Genomic DNA, 26,281 nt, shown 5'->3' with positions numbered 1-26,281 from the left:
TACAACATTTCGGTGAAAAACTCCAAGACATAGCCAAAAATATTCAACACAGAAGTCTGGTGGAAATCCTACAATAATTTAAGGTCCATTCTGGTAAAGAAACAAATGGCGACCTACCAAAGAGAATCTAAAAAAAGTCATCTATGAAATTTTGTGTTCCTGCAATGATACATATATTGGAGAAATGGAAAGAAAACTTGTGACAAGAAGAAAAGAACACAATGATAGTACAAGACTCAAAAACACAAAATTCAGCCACTGCAGAGCATACCATGCCAACTGGACACAATAAACTGGGAGAAAAATAGAATCATTGACATAGACAAATTTTGGAAGACAAGAAAAATCAAAGAATCATTTTATATCAATGCTATTAAACCTTCACTCAACAGAGATTCCAGATTAGAGGTGAGTAACCTGTGGCTTCCATTACTTGAATCTAAAGGAAATCTCTCTTCCAATCAGAAACAGTGATAACCCAACCAATCATAATACACAATCCACCAGAACACTATAAAAGACCAACAACACCTGCACACACACTGACTTGAAGACGAAAGGCGGAAGACCTTTGAAACGTTGTCCTCTACACTTGTCTCCACAACAGGCAGTTGCCATCAACTTTACAAAGTTTCATACACTTTCTTAATGATTGTACATATGAAACGTTTTATCATTCATCTTTTCTTTTTTCTGAACTGCAGAAAACACTAGGTACTCATTTAAAAATTAATTTCATTTGATTCTCATAGTGGCCATTTACTCGAGTTTAGATGCATTCTGATGTGCACTGACTTGGAAATGTTGAAATAATTGTAGTTAATTAAAAATGAATTAATAATACATCCATTTCCTAAGTATAAAGTTTCAGTAGTATATTACATTAACAAATATACATTTTCACAATAAATGAGACATATGAAGGCATTATTGAGTATTCTATATATATGGTTTATAAAATCTATTAAAATAATGAAACATTTTTTTCATGTTTTATTAAGATTTTCTTTTTTTAATGAACATTTAACTGTTTCAGAGAAAACTACTCAGCAGTTCTTGTTTTACACAAACTGTACTAACCTTTTCAGTTGAAAGACACTTGTGCAAGACATTAAGCATGCTAAAGTACTGAGTAAGTTCTACAACAAATCAATTGATATTAAAGGTAAATAAGCCTGCATAAATTCATGTGCAATAGTTATCTTTATGATGGTGAGGATACTTGCTTTGTTGGGAAGGGTAGCTCAGTTGGTAAGAGCACCAATATCACTTGTGCAATACCTCAACCCAAAGTTCTCAAACTTATACTACATTTGCAAAGTAGAATTATGTTTCATGCATATCATCTGAGTTAATTAGAAAATCTACTTTAATGATAGCCTCTGAAATAAATTATAAAAGGGAATGGATCAAAAAGGTTTACAATAAAGCTGCCTTATCTGTGACTTGAACTTTGGACCCATGATTCACATTTGTAATCTGATATTACTGGTCTCATTAACTTAGCCACCACAGCTTAAGTATGAAATGGACAACTTTCTTTTGTAATAATTACATTATGATTTGTTTGTTAAAGCATATTAACTACAGACACAAGTAACCTAAACAACTACATGTTAGTCTTCTAATATATGCATTAATAGGCCCATAGCTATAGTTAATACTTGTGTATTTGTACACACTAATACAAAACCAGATAAATATTAGGTTTAATATATGTGAAAAAACGTTTCAAATTGAATATCTAGCAAGTGTGATTTAGAAACCTTAATCACAAATCATTTTTATTTTAGACTTGTAAGATTTATATTTAGGATGAGTTACTAAGTTACTAAATATACAAAGTAACTACTGTTTAATTTTGATATAATTCAAGTTCATAAAATAACTACAAATAACCTTTTCAACATGTTTTTTTTTTTCCTTTATTTTCAACTTGGCTATTCCAACAAGTACAAAAACTGCGAAATGAAGCTAACATATAGGTTAAGTATAAATCTGCAGTCTTGGTAGATATGAATAACAGTGCATTAACTTTCTCCATTTGCTGAGTTTCAGTAGATTTTGGACAAAACTCAACAAAATGATCATGTTTAAAATTTCAGTGTTAAACCTGTTGATCTATTTCATACAAATATAATAATAATAAAAAAGAGAAATACAGTGTAATTCACTGAAGATTTTATATAGTCAGCTTCATTAGATCATTAATTGTGTGTGGTTAAATAGTGGTAAATTTATATTTTGGAAACAACATCTGTAAGTGTATATTGATGAATAGTTGTTCAACAACTCGGCCTAAAGTTGTCACAAACTTATACCATGGTTGCAAAGCAGAATCAGATTTCATGTGTATCTTCTCAGTCAATTATAAAACGTACTTGAAAGATGACTTCTGGTGAGATTAGAAGATTGAGGGTGTGGTTCAAAAAGGTATAGAATGAAATAGTTCATTTGAGTTATTAAGGGAAACTTTGCTATTTCACATTTGTTTTTAAAAACTGGGTTATTGTTATGTAGTTATCAGACAAAAAGTAAGAAATGAGCTCACTGATAAATTGACCTAGTCAATTCAGTAAGATGGTTTGCATTGTAACTTTTAGGATCATATGCCTACAACACTCAATCTGAAGGAAACAAATGCTCCAAAAACTAAAGAGATACAAAAAAGATAAGGCAACGTGCAGTTATGTTAAGTAAAATGATATATAATAAACACAGAAAGATTCTATTTAAACTTTTAGAAATCAGTGCCAGGTCCTCAGTCACTTATTGATGATAAGAGAAGAAAATTACAAGGTTTTGGTTATTTTTGATAAAGAATGGGTCCCCTTGCATCAATCAAAACAAGTTACACCTTTAAGACGGCAGTGGATCTTCATAGAAGTTGCACTAAATACTAAAAATCTTGTACTACAATATTAGAGCAAAGTAAGTTATCAAACTCTGCAACACAGTAATTGACTCCATACTGTATATAATATATCAGAAATATTAATGAAAGTTAAGAATCTATATTTTGGAATTGTTTTAGTTGTTAAAAATGTTAAGATGGAGTACAAAGTTAGGGCATGAGTGAATATTATCCTTTGTACTTTCCAACAATAGTTGAGCTTTAGAAATTTCCTGACTATAGTCTAGGATGTAGATAGTAGGAATATTAATTTATTTTATTAGAAATTAACTTGTATAAAGAAAAAAAATTGCAAACTTCTACTTGTTTTTATGATTTTTACACTAAAGTAATAGAACAAATAATAGCTTATTGTATTTAACAACTACAAATGATCAATAATTTAAATGTGGATCCCACAACGTTGCTGGTTTGCCAAGGCTATACTCTATTTGTGTTGTCATGTACATACTATGTAAAATGTACAGTTTTAAAAATTGAAACTAAGATAAATTTTGCCATATATCAAGGAACAATCATTTTGGTTATAAAATAACTGATATTAATTTCAGTATTAGACTTTTCTTAGAATTCTCAATACACAGTTAATTGCAAATATGGAGAAGGTAGGGTGCATCATAAAATTCCAGTCTAACATGCAAATAAAGGAAGCTAAATAGTATAATAAATAAAATACTGAACGTTTGAATAAAATATCCAAGACTATACAGTATTGTGTCTATTAATAAAAAGTGTTGTTGTTCATTTACACATATCAGTATAAAACAAGTAAATAAGGTTACAGAATTTATATTATATTTTTATGATATTTTTAGTATATCTTCAAAGAAAAGTAATAAGGACATTAGGATAAACTGGACAATGTGAAACTCACTTAAGCCTGCAAAGATTTTAAAACTTTTTTTTTCAACAATTAATTCACATTATTTGAACACTGATTTTGTATACAGTTTTAAGTTTCACATTTATGCTGATTGTACAAAAATGCTTTACATTTTTATACACCCTTTGGTTGTGTTGTCTTCCACATAAATGGAAACACTGTCAAGTTGGTCATCACTTTCACAGCAATATCCATAATCAGAAAGCACTAGATAGAGGTGTAGATTAGAGTGTATTTGAATGTGAAAAGGCTTAATATCATTTTTAATTTCAAAACATCCATTTATGCTGATGTATATTATTATATTCTTATTCATAATTGAGGAAAAAACAAACTAATTAACTACATTTTGAAAGTTGGACAAACACAAGTGCCTTTTCTTGTGGCAAGGATGTTAAATTATGCTCAATTTGTTTTGAAACTGTGACAGTTCCATCTTGTGAGTTTGGTGCAGTAATATCGCTAAATGTTAAATCTTAATTTTGAGATGCATGTTTACCTAGTACATTAGTTTTTTAATCTGACTAAAAATGTTCAAAAATAATTGAAAAGAAATGTTACTGAATTATTTTGTATTGATGTATATATATATATATCTTTCAACTATTTAGTGACTAGTTTATTTTAATACACAGTAACAATAAAGAGTATAAACTGGACATGTATAAAAAGAACAAAAGTAACTATTCAGTATAAACTTCTATAAAATAATTACTTTTCAAGAATGGACGAGATAAAAGATTAACATTAATTATGTTTTTAACTTGCATTAAAACATTACACCATTTTTTTATCGTTTTCAATAAAATGTGCAACACACCAATATGGTCTCCAAAAAAGAAGTCCATGAGTTGGGAAAGATTTAGGATGCAATTAATAAAACATATATGTAAAAAAATATTAATACTAAACATAGAATTCTAAGTACATAAGTAATGAAAACTGATCCAAACTTAAAAGCAACTAGAAATAAACATACTGAAGTGATGAAACAATGAAGAACTTATTCAGTGATCCATATTTTCTAGTTTTTGATGTTACTTCTATATATAATGGACATTATCCCCCACCAATGGCTACAGGGATTAAACCTCAAATTTTAGCATTATAAATCCCCAAGCTCAGCACTCACATAATAGCAAAGATAACTTGAAATAATAAATATCTAAAAAGTGAAATATCATAATGAAAAAAAGGGAAAATGATATTTGATAATTTACAAATTAAAAAAACATTAACCCTTTTATCACACAATTAATTCTCAGGCTGATTCCCAAAAAGTGTCAATTATCCACCAAAATATGTGAATTTGACCCTTTATGTTTACTTTTCATTACTGCCTGAAATATTTTTTGAATAGTGAAAAATACTAATTTAAAACATCTACAAAAATTAGAAGGAAAGTGTTCACCAGTAAATGGCATAAATATAGGCCAAAATCATTGAAAGATATAAAACAAATTATTTAGGTCACAATATCCTATATATATATATATAAAGTTGTATTTGTACAGATTCTACATGTGTATTACTGCAAAGTTGGTAATTTTGCATTAAGACATATAAAAATCCATGTTTAACAGCATAGAATACAGATGGCAGCACAGGAGATATTCTCACGTGCAGCAATAAAGGGAAATTTTTTTTTTTTGGTAGCCATATGGTGAATCTGAATTCCATAAACAGTGGGTATAAATCTTTTATTTGGATATTTCTGAACTATGTAGCAAAAAGTTTAAGAATAGAACAAAACAAACCCTCTGCGTATGATGCTGAAAATATTTGTTCGAGAGCAATCTAAAATCTGTCATATTCTACAATTTTAACCGGTGTACTCAAATAACATGTAACAATATTAACGAGATTCCCACTGACCCTATCTACTATCTAGTGAAACCACAGCCAAGGGAATGGGCTCGATATTTTACAAAAGCATTTGAGCAAGTTTTTTTTAAAAAAAAAGAATATTAAAACAAAAACAATTTATTGAGGGATACATAAAACAGTGTATGAACTCTATACAAGATAACTGTGTATTTGATATGCATGCTATATACTTAACTTTTAGCAATAATTAGAAACATGTTTTAAGTACCATGCTATAAATGAAAGCTAACCATATGACTACTATATTATCATTGTGAGAAAAACGCCACACACAGTTTCCCTCAAATTATCACTTCTTAAGCAAAATCAGAATCCCAAAAAACAGAGCAATGCATCATAATTACTATAAACAAGAAAAAAAAATTAACCTTTCTCAATACAAAAAAAAAAACAATAACAAGAAACCTCTATGATTCTGATATTATCACAATATCAAACATTTGAATGTTACGTAAGAGATTAAACTAAATTTAAATTCTAGATTATGACTGTGCTGTAGCTGCCTTTAATCTGTGTACAACTCTAGGTTTTAATGGAAGAGGTTTTTGGAAAATATATGGCTTACAACTTCATAAACATAGTGTGTAATAGACACAGGAACTGTTACTCTTCACTTTATCTGAAAACCATTAACAAGAAACTAAAAGGGAGGAAATAAAATGTAAATCATAATGAGCAAAGTCACAATTATTATAGTCTACAGGTCCTTTTATAAAGAATCCCAGCTGACATTTGGGTTTCATAGCAAGGTTCACTGAGCATTTGAAGCAAGCAGCACAGTTCTGTTCAAGATATACAGCTGTTATAGTTTAGGAGTAAAATAACATCAACATTTTCAACTATGTCATAGGTTTTTTAACAAACATATTTAAGTCACCAGCCTGGTTTTTGAAAAGCTAACATAATGCACAGACTAACTCATAAATAAAACTATTCTGACAGTAACACAAACAAAGCATTCTAGGTATTAACCATAACCTTTTGCCAAACAGTAATAGTTTAGTAGGTATATTTATTCTCCTGTAATGACTGACTTTATTTTCCACACAGAAGTTGTTGTAAGAAATGACCCTTCCTAGTTAAGGAAATGAAGAAACAATACTGATAAATCAGAAACATTTATGGTAAACAATTACATATAAACATAAAAAAAGACAAAGTTCTTTTATTCACCAGATGAAATGAATTGTGAAGCACTTCCTTACAACCATGGTGCCAGCCCCCTTTTTTCAACTCGTATATCTGGTGAACCCAATTTTCCCTAAACACAAGGATGATCAGCTCTAACCAATAAACAACTATAATGTATTTTTGACAGTACTTCAAATCTGTGTCTTACAGTCTATTCAGTTTTCTTACTGCATTATATCTGAAAGAAATGGACTTAATTTAATAATCTAATGTAACCTATCTATTTGTTCTTTTAGCAGTTGTTTTCACTATATGATAACTTCATTATAAAGATAAGCATGCAGAGTAGTCTAGGCTCATGTGCTTCCCAATGACATTTGAAGTGGCCTTGAAATGAAGGTGAGGCACTAGTTAATGTCTGTCCATTATGGCAGATTGGCTGGTTGTAACAAACACATGAGATTTTATTTTCACTAGTCAGTCACAATAGAAATCACAAAACAAATATTTAAATAGCTATATTTACTACCCTCAAAGTGGTGTGTCACCCATGTCAAACAGCTTGTGAGTGTGAATGTAATCCAGAAGTCCCTGGTAAAGAAAGTCATAGTGAGCCTGTAAGAATTAAAAATAAATCAATGCTTTAGAAGTAACTTTCATATTTTGATTTATAAACATTAGCAAATATTGTTATGGTTTCTGTTGTTACAGAGTTCTCTTGGATTATCTTATAAAAGTAATAATAAAAGACTAGTCTACTTGATGATAACAAAGTCTGTCTTAAATTTAATTAATTAATGTAATTTAAAATTAATGTAATCAAAATTCACTGATACATGTAACTGAAATTCTATTTGCTAATTTTATATAGCCTTTTTCATCAAAATATAAGTTGAATATTCATATGGCTGAAATAACTAACTGACAGTTTGTTTGTTTGTTTTTTGAATTTTGCACAAAGCTACTCGAGGGCTATCTGTGCTAGCCGTTCATAATTTAGCAGTGTAAGACTAGAGGGAAGGCTAGTCATCACCACCCACTGCCAACTCTTGGGCTACTCTTTTACCAACAAATAGTGGGATTGACCATCACATTATAACGTCCCCACGGCTGGGAGGGCGAGCATGTTTGGCACGACGGGGATGCGAACCCGCGACCCTCAGATAACAAGTCGCACGCCTTAACACGCTTGGCCATGCCAGGCCCCTAACTGACAGTAACAAACTTACTAAATATGTAAGTTATTCAGTAACTGACTAACAAATTTAGTCTAGTCTAACTCAGTTTTTATATACAACTGAAATTGTTTCCTAAATGTTGGAGAAAGTTCACACATTATTACCATCCCCATTAAATTATGCTAAACTTTCTTGTGACTAAACTTTAACAAATTTATAGAAACATGTATATTAAGAAATACAAGATACAGTAATGTTTTACTCTCCAGCACCACTATTCTTACAAAAATTCTTAATACTGAAAGAAGTCAATGGCTAAAACATACATTTAGTGAAAAAAAATTGTGTAACTTTAACTTTCACATAAGAAAATGCAAATTTATTTTGTAATTTAATTTTTGTGTAATAAATAAAAAAATAAGGGATACTCATATAGGAAAAAATATATAAAACATACCAGAGTTTTAAGCATGCAGTGACGTTGAGAGCGAGTGTATCTTGCAGCTTGGAAGACATCTACTCTCTCTTCGATTTTCAACTGTTGGATAAGTACACTTAGAGTGACAAACACACTACTTCTGTCACCACCACCACTGTAAATAAATTTTTGGTTACGATTTTTAACTTACTTTCTTCACATATCATGACTGTCCTATGGTTAATCCTGTTTTCAAATTTCTTTCGATATAACTGCAACTCACAAATACTTTACAAATCACTACTACTATGCTCATCTTTACTGACATTTTGTTTCTGACCAATGGATGTTTGAAACATTTTTTTAAATTAAATAATGGAGATACCTTTATTATTTATTTCATTAATATTGTTTTGTATTTGCAATTTGTAATATTTTTGTTAATTTCCTTCTTTGTAATAATGTAGTTGCCAGTTGTTATTTATTATTTCAAATTTGTCCAACTCTCAAACAAATACTCATCTCTGTACATAACTAAATTCTTTGCTCTTGAGTTCACACATTTTTCCAAAGAGATTTGCAAGACACCAGCCTTGTGAAAACATAAATATGCACCATGCCATCATGCAGCAGGAATCTCCACCAATAGGAATGTGATACACTTCTGTGTGTACTGACTCATAGATTTGCATGTGAAAATCCTTGTTTTTTCACCAGCCCTGTAATGCACTGATGCATTCTTAACTTTGCTGGTATTTTCAATTTTTCTTTCAAATTTTTCAAATTCCACTTTTTACTTGATTCAGTTTATTGAAATCAACATGATGTGAGTCATTATTATTATCTCCTCTCGGAAGAAATTAACATCGTTTCTGTTGGAAACATTTTCCTGTAGAAGACATGATGGCCACCTTCTATTGTGTTGTGGGGTCTGTTATGCAACTGGGATCTCTTCTCCCAGTCACTTTCATTCACTACCCTTCCTTGTTTTTGTGCCTAAAGTTGATGAGGATGAACTTGAGTACCATTTTCCATCCCCAGCTTTACTCAAAGAATGACAGTCTCAGATCATCTAACTTTCTTCTCATTATTCATAAGTATGTATAATTATATAGGCCTGCAAATTTAATCTTCATAAAAGTTTTGTTTTTAATAATAGACCTTCCATAATTCAGCTACACAGATTTTGAATATTAATTTTTTTTTCTCTATCACGTAAGGAGATTTTTATTCTTTATACCACTTCCATCTAATGTGTTACTTGATGGCCTAATCAACAGTGTTCATCAAGTCTTTTTCTTCTACCTCCTAGTCCTGACCAATTTCCTTTCACCTCTCATTTGATCCTGCATATCTTCAACATCTCAGGAGTCACTGTTAGAATTATGAGAGGACTTACCTATTGTGAGGGTTGGTTGCTCTTCTTGGGACTTTTTCCTCCTGCCTTTTAGTTCTCCCACTAAAAATCAAGCAGGATTTGGTATTCAGTTACAACCTCTCTTCCATCTTTTGTTCTTAGTTGTTACATGGTAATTGAATTTTGCAGTTCTTTCTCTTTTTATCATTCAGCTCAGCCTTTGGAAGACCAAGGTGCATGTTTTGGTTCTCCACTTCTGAATCACCATGTTCTCATGACATTTTCTCCTATTCATCCTAGATCATGTTTCCAGTTTCATGCTTTTCTCTTCAGTATAACCTTGAGCCTCCTGCATTCTCCTTATGTGGGCCAATTGCTTGACTTCATGTTCTAAGCCTGCAATTCATTTTATATTGATGACAGGCTTCTCCTTGCCTGTTCCCTTGCATAATCCTCCCCACTTCATTTCCCTTACTCTTCACAATTTCACTCATTGATGTGGTTAGTCAAATTTTGCAATAATTTCTCTCCTTTACCCTATTTTTCATTCACTTGCCAATTTCCTTCAACTTATCCTGACTGTGTCCAAACTTTTCCCATTCACTTATTAGATCTTTAAACCTTTAATCTGAATATTCAGTTACTATGTTTTGCACTTTGCATTTCCTTTCTGCACTTGAAGTACTTTCTCTTTTGAGGTCCATGGTTCCTCTAGACCTGGTCCTCTCATTTGGCTGGTGCACATGTGCATCCACTACAGTAAATATTGTGTATACATTGACACCTTTACAGTGTGCCACCAATCTTGCAAATCCACTTCCTTTTGAGCTCTTTGTACTTGGAGGAACATTCTTTATTTATCATGCCTTCCACCTGCTTCTGCCCATCAGGTATCCTCTTTCCTCTCCTTGTGTATTGATTAGTTCTGAATCACTGCTTCCTGATTTTGAATCTCTTCCTTTGTACTAAATAAATTCAGATGGGTTTCATAACTGGTCAGGTTCCAGGTTCATTGAACATTGTTACAGGCTGTATTTCTTGACACAACTACATCCTGCTTATTGAATGGTTCCCCTCCACTTGCATGTCCTCCTTTGATCTACTCTCAACTTACAACTCTCCATATAACTGCTTTTGCCACACCATTTCAAACTAATCCTCTTCTCTCTAGTGTCCTAAACTTTATCATTCAGCTTTGGCCATCTATGATTTCTGCCAGATCAGGTACCATTTATTTCTGCAGACTTGTCATCCTCTAGACATCCTTCCTTTGATCCTTATTTTGATTTGATACACTAGCTGCAGGATTCTACTGGTGGCCCCTCACTGGCAATCCCAACCTTGTTTCCATAATCTATCTTCTCTTCTTCAAACCATCCCTCTCCATTCCCTTCATACTGTACCTTCGATTCTAACCTCTCACTCTTTCACTGGGGAGTGGCATCCCTTCATTTTCAAAAGTAGGATTTGTCTAATCCAATGTTCTTCCAGATACCACAATACATGATGTGCTTATTTCTATTCCTATGTTCTCCTCTTCACCATTTTTCCTTTGACCACATTACTAGATAATATATTCCCTCACCAAGTGTGTTCTACCATTGCTTGTCTCTTTTTTTATATTGAGAGCTATTAAACAGCATTTTCACCTCCTTCTGGCTATTCCTATGCTAGAGAACAATTTCTTCTCCAGTACATTCTACCATATTTTGTTCCTTCATTATCTGCAGACCCCACTTTCCTCTTCTTTTCCTGATTGGTATCTTACTGTGGTTTCCCACACTCTTATCCAGAACTCTATCTTCTACCAACTTGTTTGATGTATCATTCTTCACCTGGAAAGAAATCTCCTTCTTATTCTCATCTTATTTTCTCCTTTATCCTGCTCAGTCCTTTTTTCATAGTTGCTTTCTGTGACATGGTTTGTTGGTTATACCTTCTTTCATTCACCCTTTTACCACATCATTTATTATTTTCTTTCCACTACTTCTAATAAAAATTCATTACATATTGTAGTTATTTGCACTCAGACTTTGAGTAGTTTACCTGCAAGGTGATTTTCATAATGAGTATAAAAATACTACTCATTATCTTAGAAGTTTTTATTTTATTTGCATAATTTCTAGAACCTCCTTAGTAAATAAAGTTTTTAAGGTAAATGTTCATAATTTGTTTCCTATTTTCTCTGTTATCATTAATGTACAATTATTTGGGTTGTAAGTATAATGTCATGTCTTCACCTCTTTACAACATGTGGTTTATAAATAAGAACGTGCAAATATTTTTGCTGCAGGTTACATCATCTCTGCCAGAAAGTGTTACATCACTCACAGGGCATTTGCTGATGTGTTTTGACATAAATAAGCAATGATAAAAATAAGAAAGGAAAACATTAAAAATAAACTGGTGGTCGTGGGTTAAGGGTTCCAGTCATTGCCATTGATCTTCCTCCTATTCCTGGAACTCTTAACTCATGACTACCAGTGAACTCTTTAAATTCCTTTCTGTATATGTCGTGTTTCTAAGTTACATTCAAAACTTAATTAAATCACTTTACTAGCAATGTAGTTTAACGAACTTAATATTATCAAGCATATTACAGTTCATAGTGTTACACCATTTAAGGTTTTATTCCTTTATTTCAAATGAAACCTTTAAACTAATAATTAAATATTCAGTATTCTCATTTTGGACTAAATATTTTAAATTTGGATTAACCTATCCATAACTCCATTTTCCAATCATCAACAGTTCAGTTTTTTGTATTTTGTAGCACATTTCAGGCTCTTGACAATATTTGGTAATTGAAGTAAATGTGTCTTAACTGCTACATGACAAAATATTTCATTTTCATTGAGTCTTCTTGATATTGTAGATCTAAACACTTTTCAGTCATTTAGTGCAAGCTGGCTTAACTCATGCTTAAAATCAGTTGGCTGTCTCTCTTCTGTCCTGAAGGTTGGATAAGTGAATATACTTAACACTAGAATTATTGAGTTTAAGTGTTATGCTTCTTCTTTTCCTATTTTCAAAGTTATCTTTGTCTCATGATCTAGCGTGTAATCAACAATGTTTGGGGAGTATTTCAAATCTGCAACAATTCATTGGAGAGTCCAACCTGCATCACATAAAGCTTTTACATGAACTCTCTGCTCTACTGACAATCCTCTATGCTCTTGTTGGGATGTGGCATGATAACAAAACTTAACAAATAGTGCTAAGCACTGTTTTTATCATAGTTTATTTGTGGAGTGCTATCAAATTGATTTCTTCTAGCATATACCAATACCATATGCTCACTACTTGATGGGTTCTTTTTATGTAATTAAGATACTGCATGTAGTACCATGACAGTTATTTCAGACCCTAAATTTGATCAGTATGTTCATTCAAACAGAACCCTTATGACACAACCTTGGTACAAGTGTAAGGTAATTTTAAAGAATGATAAGTATTTTCACCTTGGTTCATTCAGTTGTCAACAGGGATCAGTTAAGCATTACCAAAGTGTTGAAATTTACATTCTGTAATGGCATGGAAGAATTAAATGCCTAGACAGTTGTTTATCTATTCTGCACATCCTTGTGACACATATGGTGGATGATTCTGATTATTAGCATCATATAAATCCTCTCTTCTCACCTCTATTTACATTCCCAACCATTCTTCCTGCTTTCCCAGTGCAGCTTTCTTTATTGTTTTATCAAAGAATTAGGATTCTTGTGTGCTAATGTAGAAAGAGTCACTGCACCTGAAGATGTGTTACACTCCTATTGTCGGAGAGTTCTGCTACATGATGGTACTATCATGCAGTGGCACAGTTTAATCTGTTTTACAAGGCTGGTGACTTGCAGATCTCTAACTGAATGTGTGAACTCAAGAGGAAAGAAGCTATTTGTTGAAGGAAGATGAGTATTTATTGAAAATAAATTTTCAGGTAGTGAAAATGTTAACATTACCGTTCTAGTTTTTGGATGGACATAAAGGTTAGCAGAGCAGAGATATTCTCTGTTATTAAAATCAACCTACATAGAATACTATGGAGAAGTTGAGAAATTATCAGTTTAAACTATGGAAGTGTGTATCATCAAGATGCTTTAAAAATTGTGGAAAATCTTATAGTGAAGTAGAATTTTAAAACTCAGTCAATTAAAAATATCAAATGATAAATTACTGTTTTTACCATTCAGATATTACAAAGGTATAAACTTCTCAAATACAATTTTAAAAATTATGTATAAACTTAAAGAGAAAACATAATGCATGTTTAAAGTAGATACATTTTAGTTAAAACTGTGAATGTTTTGTGAAAAACGTTTTTCTTTGAAAAGGTTAAATGTTAGCTACTTGTCTGTTAAAAATATAAAAACAGTAATATTTTACACTTTGAAGCCTTCAATAAATCATTCTGTTATTCTGCAAGACATCTGGCACAACTCTACCTAGATATTTAACTGTCACATTAAGGACACAGAAGCTATAAAATAACATAAAACAATCAAATGTGTGTTCAGGATGGATTATCCAGGCATATAGTGTTTATTCATCTTGTAAAATCATAGTCTAAAACAATATTTTTAACACTGTAGACAGAAAATTAAAAAGAGCAAACCTGAAACCTAACCAACAGATAGAAGATACATTACAATGTGTGTTTTCTTGGACTCAATGAGTGTGGGACAATTTTAACCAGAAAAATGGTACAAAACTAGAAGCATATATAAAGTCAGTGAATTTTTCATCACACTATTGAACCTTTTTGATATGGTCTGTTCTTTTCACATGATATTAGAGAAGCTATGTAAGTTCTGCTGGAAAGAAGTAGGTGAGCAGACATGTGAGCACAAGCATCAAAGTACTGTAATGGCTGCTGTTTAATTAAGATGGTTTTAGATAATGTGAACTTTAATTATATTAGTTTTGAGTAAGAGATGTTGAATTTTCACAAGTGCTTTAATAGGATAGCTGTTTAGGGTTCCAGAGAACAATTCCAAAATTCTCAATTTAAGAACAGTATTAAATCTTCCATGAAATGAATCATATGTAAAGCAAGAACAACAACTTGGCACACAGTATTATTTCTTTACAGTTCACTGGTTAAAATGTAATGGTTTCAGTAGAACTGATCCAACTGCGTAAAATTCTGTGAAGAAAATGAAAAGCAACAGATTGTGAAGAACAATTATAATTGTTTATGACAAGGTTCCCCTTATAATAATCACTTTTTTATCTCTTTAATCTCAAAACTGGACACTTTAATTCAAGACTTGCATATAAAATGTAATAGCATTTATTGTTAAATTTCTGTTAAAGTGGTACAGAACCCATAATGCTTGCTTAAAACAGTAGTAATGTAGCAATAGTATGATATTGGAGTATCATTGTGAAGAGTAGTTTTTGTGTCCCTATCCTATTATCATTGTCAAATTATGAAAACAAATGTGCCATAATAGTAACTGAATATCTGAGAAAACAAACAGAGGTATATGAGTTTTTATCAATATATATATAGTATGAACTTGCAGAACTCTTTGATTATACACAGTGAGAATGGTAGAAGGTTAGAGATATATGTTATATATGTACAACTAAAATAGTGAAAGTAGCTAAAACTGAATGTTTTGAGAAAAACTTTATTTTTCTTTGATAGTTGTGTAATTTAAACAGAGTAACCTTTCATACTTTTGAAGCCTTCAATAAATCATGAATTTGTTATTACACAGAATTTCTACAAAATATCTGGCAACTAAAGAATTTACCTATTGCCATTAAGAATACCTAAAGATGTGTGTGTTCATAAATACATATAAGCTGAAATTTACTTTTATTAAGTGTCACCTAAAATACCCAATGAAAGACAAACAGATAGGAAGAACAAAGTACTTGCAGACTAGATCACATGCACAGAGTTTTAATAAACTTAAATGCCAGTTAATGAAGCATACAAACAAACAAAAATGTGTGTGTATGTTTTACTGACCAGAGATTTTTTTTAACATTCCATAACTTGTTTGTTATTTTTAGAATTTCTATCTGTATTCTACAATTGTCATCAGTGTTATGTTCTCTGCTTGTAGAACAGTGAATAAATATGTATATGGTTAACAATCCCCCCTCCTATTTTTACTCTATTTCAGTCTAAAGGTTTACAATTTTTTTAAATGTTATAATAACCAACATATTTTTAAAGATAGGCAAACCTGCAGTGAACAGTAATAGGACCACTACTAGAATCCTGTTCTTTATTCTGTTGAGCTTGTTCAATCAAGTCAATAAGGACTTTTGTGTTTTCAGGAACTGTACTGGACCAGTCAAGGAACTGAAACTGAGTGAGGGTATGGTTGTCGTTATTCTGTAAAAAACAGGAAAACCATCTGAAAACACTTAACATTCATTAACAACATAACACTGCATTAACTCTGTGTATGTAATCTTGTAAATTTAGATGTGTGTGTGTGTCTATATGTATATAAGCATGTATATTCCTCAGATATTTAACTTTTAAATCTATTGTAATAGTTTTTGAAAGATAACCCAACAAACCTTTATTCTACACTAGGAATTATCTAAACATTAACATCACACTTAAAATATACTCACAATTTAAAACTTCCTAATCCATACTTTTATGAACAACACATCTAAAATTCATAGATCTTCTAAATCAATTGTGATACAACTTTGAAACTTCTAGTTCAACCAGAAAGAAAAAGAACCTAATTTTGAAATTCAATCACAGAAACCATCCAAATGCTCTGATCAGGTATTGTGTCAACACTGACCTACTTTAAAGCAACATCTAGTCTGTTTGTCCAAGTATCTGACATATCAGTCTTTATCTCTCTTTTTTTTTCCTTTAATACTTTTGTCACCAAATGATGAAATAATAAATCAATACAGGATGATTATTGGTTATTGATGAAACAAACGTTTTTACAAAAAATTACATTAATTGACAAAAAAATTTTACATTAATATACATAAACCTCTGTATTATAGTTATTGAGACAAAAAAAAACTCTGTACAGTTATTTTGTCTCACTATGAACTCTAATAGGGTAGGAGTTTTAAATGCTTTACAGCATACATGAACAAAAGAAAACAAAAACTTTATAATCCAAACATTTTGAAAAGTGGACCTTTCTTAATCAAGTCTACACAGTTATTATAGCATTAACCAGTAGACTCTTTTTGTATCATTCATATTTTTTCAGATGCTTTAAAGGAAATTGAAAATAGCAGATACAAAAATAATTCATAAAAACTAAGGATTATACAAACCATAACATATTACAAGGCTTTAAGCATATACAATCAGTTTCATTTCCTTCAAACATCTGCACCAAAATAATATTGTTCTTCTTCCATACCCTTATGTTTGATATAACATTTAATTTTAAAAAACTCCATTCTTAAGTTTAGAATTATTTAGTATAATGAACTCAAGATTTTAAAGCCACAGAAGTTTATATGTTATATATGCAACTATATTTTAGTTAACATAATTCCATAATCATGATATGGTTATTCATCAGCTTATTAGATTATTATGTTAAGAATGGAATATCATCACAAAAGTCAAGTTTATCTTCATGTTGCTAGCAGCATTATCTTATTATGACTAGTTAAGGCCTTCGTTACAAGCTAACATAAAACTTATCACACACTGCTTACAATTTTTAAGTTTAGCAATGTAGATTAAATGTTACAGTTATAACAAGTAAAAGCCCTTTATATGTTTTTTTTTGAAGGCTTATGTATTGAATAATGGATGCCACATATTAATCACATGTTATAGAATTTTTGTGCAAGTGTCTTGGGTGAACCTCAATGAAGCTTGTCAGAGCAATTTGTTTTATTAATAAAAATCACCTTTGTGTTAATGACTTGAAATTCTCTTTTGGTAATGGATTCTCTTGTTTCCTCATTCAGAAACTTAACTTTGATGCAGTCATATTCATTTTCTTCTTTTCCTGGCCAATACTGCTGACATTTTGTCTACAAAATAAGTAATAAAATAAATAATATATATTTGTATATTAAATGAACCTAACTTATTTGAATATCATTTTAATATCAAATAATGATACTGAATCAACTGAATCAGCACTTGCATTACATTTGTTACTGCTATTGTTCAATAATGTAACAAATATTACACTAACAAATTTTACATTAAAAAATTTAAATTTATGTTAATTAAATACATATAAAATTCTTAATATTTTTGTGTACAGGTATCTGTGACAATTTTGTTAGAAAAACTCATGATATTGAAATGTCTTAGTAATTAAAGGTATTACATTAAATAATTAACTTATTTACCATTTGTTTTCATACTACTATTATGAATGTTGAAAGTAATTTCATGTAATTTAAAAGAAAGACACCTGTACATATACCTGCCCTACTCCAAGCTCAGATAACATCACTACAGTTGTAACAGACTGTTCCTTTATCATCCTCCAGAACTCATTCATTGTGTTCTCTAAAGGGTCTTGTGTGATAATGAAGGACAGAGATCGATCATAACCCTGCAAAGAAAACTTGTTTGCATGAAGGTACTGTATCAATAAATTTTTGACAAATTTATTCAAAAGATACATTTAAGCTGACAACATATAGTCCCTTTTAGAGTAACAGACAGGATGAAATATTATGTTAAGACTGTTAAACACATTTGTGATTCAAGGTAAACTAGTCCAGCACAGGTTTTAAGAAAGTGATGTACAATAAAGCTGTTGCAATTCATGATTGTATTTTATTAGTTTTATTGTGATAGTTTATCATTTATTTCCCTTAAAGAGATCAAGCTATAATAGTTTAGGTTTATCCACATTGTGAAACTTGATGGCTTGTAATTGATGATGTACAACTAAACAAAGATATCAGAACCTAAGTCTTTTGAAAGGTAGACCTGTTGTCTCAAAATGCTTAGTTTTCAAGTTTTTGTTTGTTTATCTATTATTTTAACCTTTATAACTTATTGGAATCATCAGTGATGATGCTTATAAATAGCATTTTAACTCTGCCTGTTGCAACAAACACTATTAAGATAAATAATTAGATAATCAAAGTATTGTTAAAATGCTGATATGTACATTTTATTGGAAACCTTTACTTTGCCATTTTAGAATGAAGAAATTAAAATTATCATGACTTTTCTTTTGATATTTCATTACATCTTTTATCAAGAAAACAATAAATTACACACCTATCTGAAAAACTAACTTTAAAACAAAAACTAAATGCAAACATCCATTTTATTTATAAAATACTTTGCTATTCTGTGACATTGCATGTCCAATGAAATAGCAATTTAAAATTTTAAATAACTCTTTTTGTGTAAGTGAGCTTCACTTCTAGTAACTTCTTAAAGTTGTCATGCGTGTATATATTCCTTTCAACAATAAGCACATTTTTCTTACCTGAATGAATGAAGCATTGATATAGGATGAGTGGTCTCGAGATGCAGTAGGAGAAAGAATTACCCTGTTAATATCATCTATAAGGAAAAATTTTCTTTTACTATAGATATTTCAACACTTATATATAAAACAGCCATTGTTAAGCATGTTTAAAATGCTAAAACCGACTTTGTAAGTCACTCTACACTGGATTTTTGTTCTGTTTGTAACCTCACACCATGAGGTAAAATGATGTACATTAGTAATCTAACATCAAGAAGAGACAATCAGGTTGTATAAGGACAATTTACAAACACAATAATTTAGCTTTGATTACATGACCAACTTCAACAATTTCAAATGCACCTTTTTGTTTTTGAAAATTCTTTATTTATATTATTTTCAAAAATTATTTCAAGTATCAATAATAGGTTAGGTATTATCATGAGAGTGGAGTGGTGTAAAGTTTAGTCAGTTAAAACAAGTATGAGCACATGACTATAATACATATACACAGTTTGTTCATGGGTATTGGTACAAAGCTACCTGATTTAGTCATTCCCCCTCAATGTAGCTTTGCTTAAAAAACAACAACAAACAAAACAGATAGTCATTCCTGATTTTTGAACTCAAATTAGAGGTAAGACAGCTAGTTAGAAGCACCAACTACAACCCCTACAATTAAACATACCTTACTAAATAACGAATTTGACTGTCACATTTTTTTATGCACCCATGGTCTCAAATTGCAATATTTTTTCTCAGTAGTGATGAAAAGATTTGAATGACAAATCATGAGATCCATATTCCATTACACTGATCTTATTTATGTTCACATAGAGAAAAATAACAAATATATGCATTTATGATATTAAGTAATATGACAAAGAAATTTACTTGGTAAAAATATGCATTACAAAATAAAAGAAGGACATACATGGGATTATAAAACTGTATCTATTTTTATTCATGTTCATCTCCATGGTTCCCACACAGCAGGTTTTAGTATCTTCAATTACTTCTCCAAGTTTCTGAAAATATTGTAAACTGAATATTAAAAATAGACAAAACTGAATGAGGAATAAAAATATGCATTTACTGTTTGAATTATATAATTTCTACAATTCCCATACAATACTATAAATAATTATCAGCTATTGCATTTGTTTGGATGACCCATTTATACACACAGTTTGTTAAAAATCTATGTAAAATTATTTTATTTGTTCATATCTCACATTTATCTAAAAATAATCTGTTAAAACTGACCTCAAACTCCAGCTCTAGACGACTTTTCTCCTGACCTTGCACTTTATCCCTCAGGTGTTCATAATGATCCTTGAAATGTCTGATTTCCATTTCTGTGTCTCCAAACTGAGCATGTTCTAGCAAGGCTCGGTAGACAAATATGTATTGTTTCTACCATATCAAAAGATAGTAAAGTCATTAATTAGGTTTACAGTAAGAAACATGCAAGTTTTTAACATATATTTTAAGTTTATATCAGACAATAGATAAAGACTTCAACTTTTTCTGTATGAAAATGTGCAATCCAAAGAAGGTAGTAATTTTAAAGTAGTAAATTTGCTATTAATAAAGAAAAACTTTACTTCATTTAAACAATTAAATCAAGTAACAGATGTTTTTAATAATTAACTATTTAACACACACACACACACGTAGATATATATCATTCTTGAATCAATTACTGGTTGAATAGTATACTCATTTAGAAGAGTGAGATATGATCATGTACAACACCCCATACTTTATATTGCTAGCACAGAAATATGTAGCTAATAAAAGCAAAAAAAAAAAAGTCTTATAGATTAATTTTCTTTAATAATGCCTAAAAGAATTTTAAATGCATGTCTGTTGAGGATTCACTCTTGTTCCATTTTTTTTTTGTATTGTTTCATGATCTGAGCTAATCATTTAGATAAATCATTAATGAAGCAATCATACACTGATTGGATTGATTTCATTGAAAAATATTCTTTATGCATTTTTGGTTTTCTTGCATCTGTACTTCTTAAAAGTAAATAAAAATCATTGTTGACCAAGCTTTTGTCTTTTAATTGTTTACAATACAAGTTTAATTTCCTATTCCTTATTTCATTATGGTTTTGTCATGGCATGTATCACACACAGAGGTGTTAGAGGCAAGTAAAAAGTAAGAGGGCCCAAAGTGTATTTGACTGAGTGAAGTGAGGGAATGTATGCCATAGGTATATCTATTATAGATAGGGTCTAAGGCTCATCTTAGGGTCTAGGATTAAATTTTATGCATTCTCCTGCTTTACCTGAGATTAAGTTTCCTAATTTTGAAGCATTTTTCACTAGGACAGATTAAAAGGAAAATAATAAAAACAGATTAAACTAGTATGATCTTCAGTAAGATTTAATGGGATTTACATACATTTTGAACATATTTTTGTACACTGAATGTTGTACATAAGCATGTTATTTATGTCACACTGTTGGAAATGAAATGTTGCACCCAAATAAATCTACTATCCCACTAATAACTGGGTTTAATGCTATCACATTCTCGTGCAGTCTCAAGTAATAGCAAGTTCTATGCAAGGGGTCAGGGAAATCCAGTAGTGAAATAATTCTTAGTAGCAAATACCAAATAAATTGACCTAATCAAAAAAAAGTCTTTCTCATTTGTGTATTTTAGCCTACTTCTTGTCTTCTGTTTAACCACTTAACATAAATTTCATATCATATTAAGAATTGAAGAAGTTCTTGATAATCAAAATCATCCATTTATGAATTTGTGGGTTTTCTTATAGGAAAGCCAAATTGGGCTATCTGCTGAGTCCACCAAAATTTAAAAACTGTGAGAAAATCCAAACTGTAAATAACATTCTGATTGTATCTTATCATAATTTAGCCATTTATTGAAAAAAAAGTCAAACTTATAAATATGATTTTTTATAATAGATAAAATAAAATGACTATAATACATAACATTATGTTTTGAGACAACAAGTGAGCTGTTTCAAATGTCTCATCCTTTAAACTAAACTAAAACTATTTAATTAATAAATTTAAAATAAAAACTTTAAGTCAGTCATTATTATTCACTTAGTTAAAGTTCTATTTTAAACTGACTTAAATTTGCTGCCTGCACAACATCTGAAGGCAACCATGCTGTTAAAAAAATAAAACTATTTTAACTGAAGATGGCTTGTACTCTGCCAAAATTTATATTTGCATTCACTATTCCTACTATTTTAATTAAGTATTAAAAAATAATGCATCAACCCATCAATTCCCTTTGAAATATTAAACACCTCAATCAGATAATCCAACACTTCTTTCTTTTATGAGAAAACAATTTGAGAAATTTATTTCAATCCATTCTTATTATGATAACCCTTTCATCCCATGCATCATTCAAGTAACCCTTCTATAAACCTTTTCCAGCAATTCAATGTCCTTCAAAAGTAAGCAATCCAAGACTGAGGGCAATACTCTAAATGTAGCCTAACCAGTGACCTATATAATAAAATTATAACCTTTAGACTTGTATTCAATATTTCTATAGATACAACCTAAAATCCTGCTTGCCCTACCTCGAGCAACAGTACACTACTTAGATGGTTTTAGAGACTAATCAATTATTACACCAAGATCTCCTTTCTTCATAACATTGTTAAGGTTATTTTCATCTAAATTATGCTTATAATCAGGGATTGAATAAACAGTCAGATAACCAGTCTTGTCTTTAAGGCCAGGCCCCTACTTGTTTTTACTTTATTTATAATATTGGTATGAACTGAGCCTACTGGGCTCCAATTGTTTTAACTGACTATGCATTTAGGCTTAAATCTGCTCCTGCTTATTATTCAAATTATGATAACCCACATGCATTATCTTGCATTTGTTATAATTAAAGCTTATTTGCCATTTATCTGCTCAACTCATTAAATGATCTAAATCATTTTTTTAAATCAGCAGCATCCTCTTCACAGCTAGAAAGGCCAAAGACCTTAATATCATCTGCAAATGTAAGTAATTTATTGACTATTCCTCATCAATGTCATTGATGTAAATCACAAATTAGCAAAGGTCCTAACACTGAGCTCTGAGGTACCCCACTGATGAAATTAATCCAGAATAACTGAGCTCCACTTGTAATAATCTTCTGCTTTCTTCCAACCAGCCACTCTTCTATCTGATTTACTACCTTATTTCCCATACCTAAAGAGATAACTAACTTTTTACAAGCCTTTTATGTGACACATTAACAAGTGTTTTCTGGAAATCAAGATGCATCAAATCTACACCCTTACCTCTTGTCTACATAAGCAGTAACCTTTTTAAAAAAATGTCAAAAGACTTGTAAAGCAAGATTTTACCTTAATGAAACCATGTTGACTATCCAATAAAATTCTAAATTTTATTAAGTTACTTGGTAAAACATTTATTTTATCAGACTTTCCAAATCTTTTACCACAGCTGATATAAAATTAATGGGACTACAATTACTGGAACAATTTTTTATCACCTACTACGATAAGAGGAATGACATTAGCTGACTTCCAATTCTCTGGTAACTGCTGACAGACAATAAATAGCAAGTGGCTTACATATCTAATCCTTAACCTCCTTTCAAAACCTTTGGAGCAATAATATCTGGCACAGGAGTCTTTTTGTTCTTTAAATTTCACAGTGTTTTTTTAACAAGGTCAGAATTAATGAAGTCATCTTGTTCAATCTTGTTTCCATCTACAACTGTTCAATATGTGAAATACTGCTTAAATCTTAATTGGTAAGAACTGAAGAAAAAGTAAAATTCAGTAATTCAGCTACATCATAATTATCAGATATTAGCCTTCCTTTTATCATCCCTCAAGGATCTTGCTCACATTCTAACATTTTGTTTACCCTTAATGTATTTAAAGAAATCTTTACTGTTAACACTTACATTTTCAGCCAACTTTTTCTAATACATCCTTTTTGATATCCTAATTTCCTGTTTCACTAACTTTCCCAAATGTAAAATGCTTTTCTTTAATTTTATTTCTTACACTCTTTATGAGCAAGCTTGTTTTTCTATTTACAGCTACCTTTTTCTTGTTATAAGAAATATGTTTACTTTAAATACTTAAAAAATTATCATTAAATATTTTTCACACTTAATCAGTGTTTCTAAATAACTCAGCTACCCAATTCACAATAGATACTTCTTGTCACATCTCTTCAAATTTTGCATTTTTGAAATTTGTGACCAGAACATTATCATTTCTTATCTCCAAATGCAGCAAAACATAAAACCTAATAGATCAATGATTACTTGCACCCATATGTTACCCAAATTCCAACATGTCAATTATTTCTAAATTTGATGTGAACAATAAATTTAAAATATCATTGATTTTAGTAGATTCATTGACCAATCGGTGAAGAAACCCATCTTGAACAGTTCACAAAAATTTTTCTCACTCATGGTTTGACTCTAGTATTTCCCAGTTTATATGCCTGTAACTAAAATCACCCATAATTATGATTTTATTAACAGCTGCAAATTTAATCTTACTGTAAAGGTTCTCATTAATTTCATTTATGTCATCTGGTGGTCTGTAACAAATTCCCACTGAAATTCTTTTACCTTTATATCCATTAATTAAATCCCAAATGGATTCAATTTCTTTACTATTATCTTTTATATCTTCAACTTCCACAGCATGTAACTCATATTTTACACATAAAGCTACTCCCCTTTTTAGTATTCTATCCCTACCAAATCACCAGTAGCCCTGTATTTCAAATAAATTTCTGTCATCAAAGTCATCTACATTTAACCATTTTTTATACTTCTAGCATTACAATAGTGACAGTTAAGCCTACCATTATAATTACTTCTATATTAATTTCCTATGTTAAACTTTTCTCTGCCTCTTATTATTTTTGCATTTAATTTATCCTTGAACCTCAACACAGTATAGTCCTAGTTTAAAACTTCCCTTACAGCTGAGTTAATAACTCTTGCAAACAAGCCAGACCTCACACTATTTAAATGTAAATAAAATCCTAAAAATGCTCCATTCTTTCACTGAATTGGTCCCACAAGTCCAACTACCTTATTTGCTCATTTTTACATACTAACCTAAGCCTAGCATTTAGTCCTAGTGATGACATGTGAAACTTGCATTTAAGAAGTGATTTCTTAGTATCATATCAAACATATAAGGACTGTTCAAAAAATATGCGGACTGTTTGAATTGCACGGCTCCAGTTGGTTCCAGTGGAATCCGCTTGGTGTCGCTAGGTTCGCACAGATCAGCTGATTACGGCGCCATTTCCCGATTGCAGATATCTTCATTTGTGTTTTAGCTATGCGGTTTTAAGTGAAGTGCGATTTTTTCGTTTGGCAGATTCCAGAATGAATGACCTGAAGGAGCAACAACTTGCTGTGAAATTTTGTGTTAAACTTGGAACATCTGCGATTGAAACTTTTGCTATGCTTAACACGGCTTGCGATAATGTTGCTATGAAGCGTACGGCATGTTTCAAGTGGCATGAACGTTTTAAGGATGGTAGACAATCCATTGAAGATGATGAGCGTCCTGGACGTCCTTCTACGTCAACTGACGACCCACACGTCGACAAAATCAACACCCTGGTGCGGGCAAATCGACGTCTGACTGTCAGGGAGCTTGCTGAAGAGTGTGGGATATCAGTTGGATCTTGTTACGAGATTTTGACCGAAAAATTGAAGATGCACCGCGTTGCTGCGAAATTCAGCCCTCAGAACTCGTGCGTTTTTGGCCAAACACTCGATCACTGTTCTTCTCCACCCCCCTACTCACCTGACCTTGCTCCTTGCAATTTTTTCTTGTTCCCCAAACTCAAAAGACCCTTGAAAGGAAGAAGATTTGAGACGATTCCCGAGATTAAGGCAAATGTGACGAAGGAGCTGGAGGACATTACAAAATAAGTGTACCAGGACTGTTTCAACAAGTGGAAACACCGTTGGGATAAGTATGTGCGTTGGGGAGGAGTACTCTGAAGGGGTCCCAGACCTGTAACTTCTAAAAACAGTACATTTTGTTTTATGATGTCTGTCCGCGTATTTTTTGAACAGACCTCGT

At 31.1% G+C, this 26,281-nt stretch overlaps 1 protein-coding gene across 2 annotated transcripts in view; it reads right to left on the bottom strand.

Moving 5' to 3' along the window:
* Positions 1–1,900: 1,900 nt before the first annotated feature.
* The window catches only part of LOC143244892 (tyrosine-protein phosphatase 69D-like), a 295,265-nt gene continuing 270,884 nt past the window's right edge, over positions 1,901–26,281 (bottom strand). For both annotated transcript variants that reach the window (XM_076490367.1, XM_076490368.1), the window contains exons 22-29: positions 20,445–20,594; positions 20,113–20,206; positions 19,197–19,273; positions 18,171–18,302; positions 17,641–17,766; positions 15,969–16,120; positions 8,451–8,586; positions 1,901–7,430 (exon numbers count right to left, since the gene is read on the bottom strand). In XM_076490367.1, the coding sequence (XP_076346482.1) occupies positions 7,347–7,430; positions 8,451–8,586; positions 15,969–16,120; positions 17,641–17,766; positions 18,171–18,302; positions 19,197–19,273; positions 20,113–20,206; positions 20,445–20,594 (951 nt within the window). In that variant the 3' untranslated portion in view covers positions 1,901–7,346. The remainder of the gene's footprint in view (positions 7,431–8,450; positions 8,587–15,968; positions 16,121–17,640; positions 17,767–18,170; positions 18,303–19,196; positions 19,274–20,112; positions 20,207–20,444; positions 20,595–26,281) is intronic.

This window comes from Tachypleus tridentatus, chromosome 2 (assembly GCF_004210375.1).
Source record: "Tachypleus tridentatus isolate NWPU-2018 chromosome 2, ASM421037v1, whole genome shotgun sequence".
Classification (NCBI taxonomy): domain Eukaryota; kingdom Metazoa; phylum Arthropoda; class Merostomata; order Xiphosura; family Limulidae; genus Tachypleus; species Tachypleus tridentatus.
Note: the sequence above shows the minus strand (reverse complement) of the source record. Positions and strands in the feature narration are given on the sequence as shown.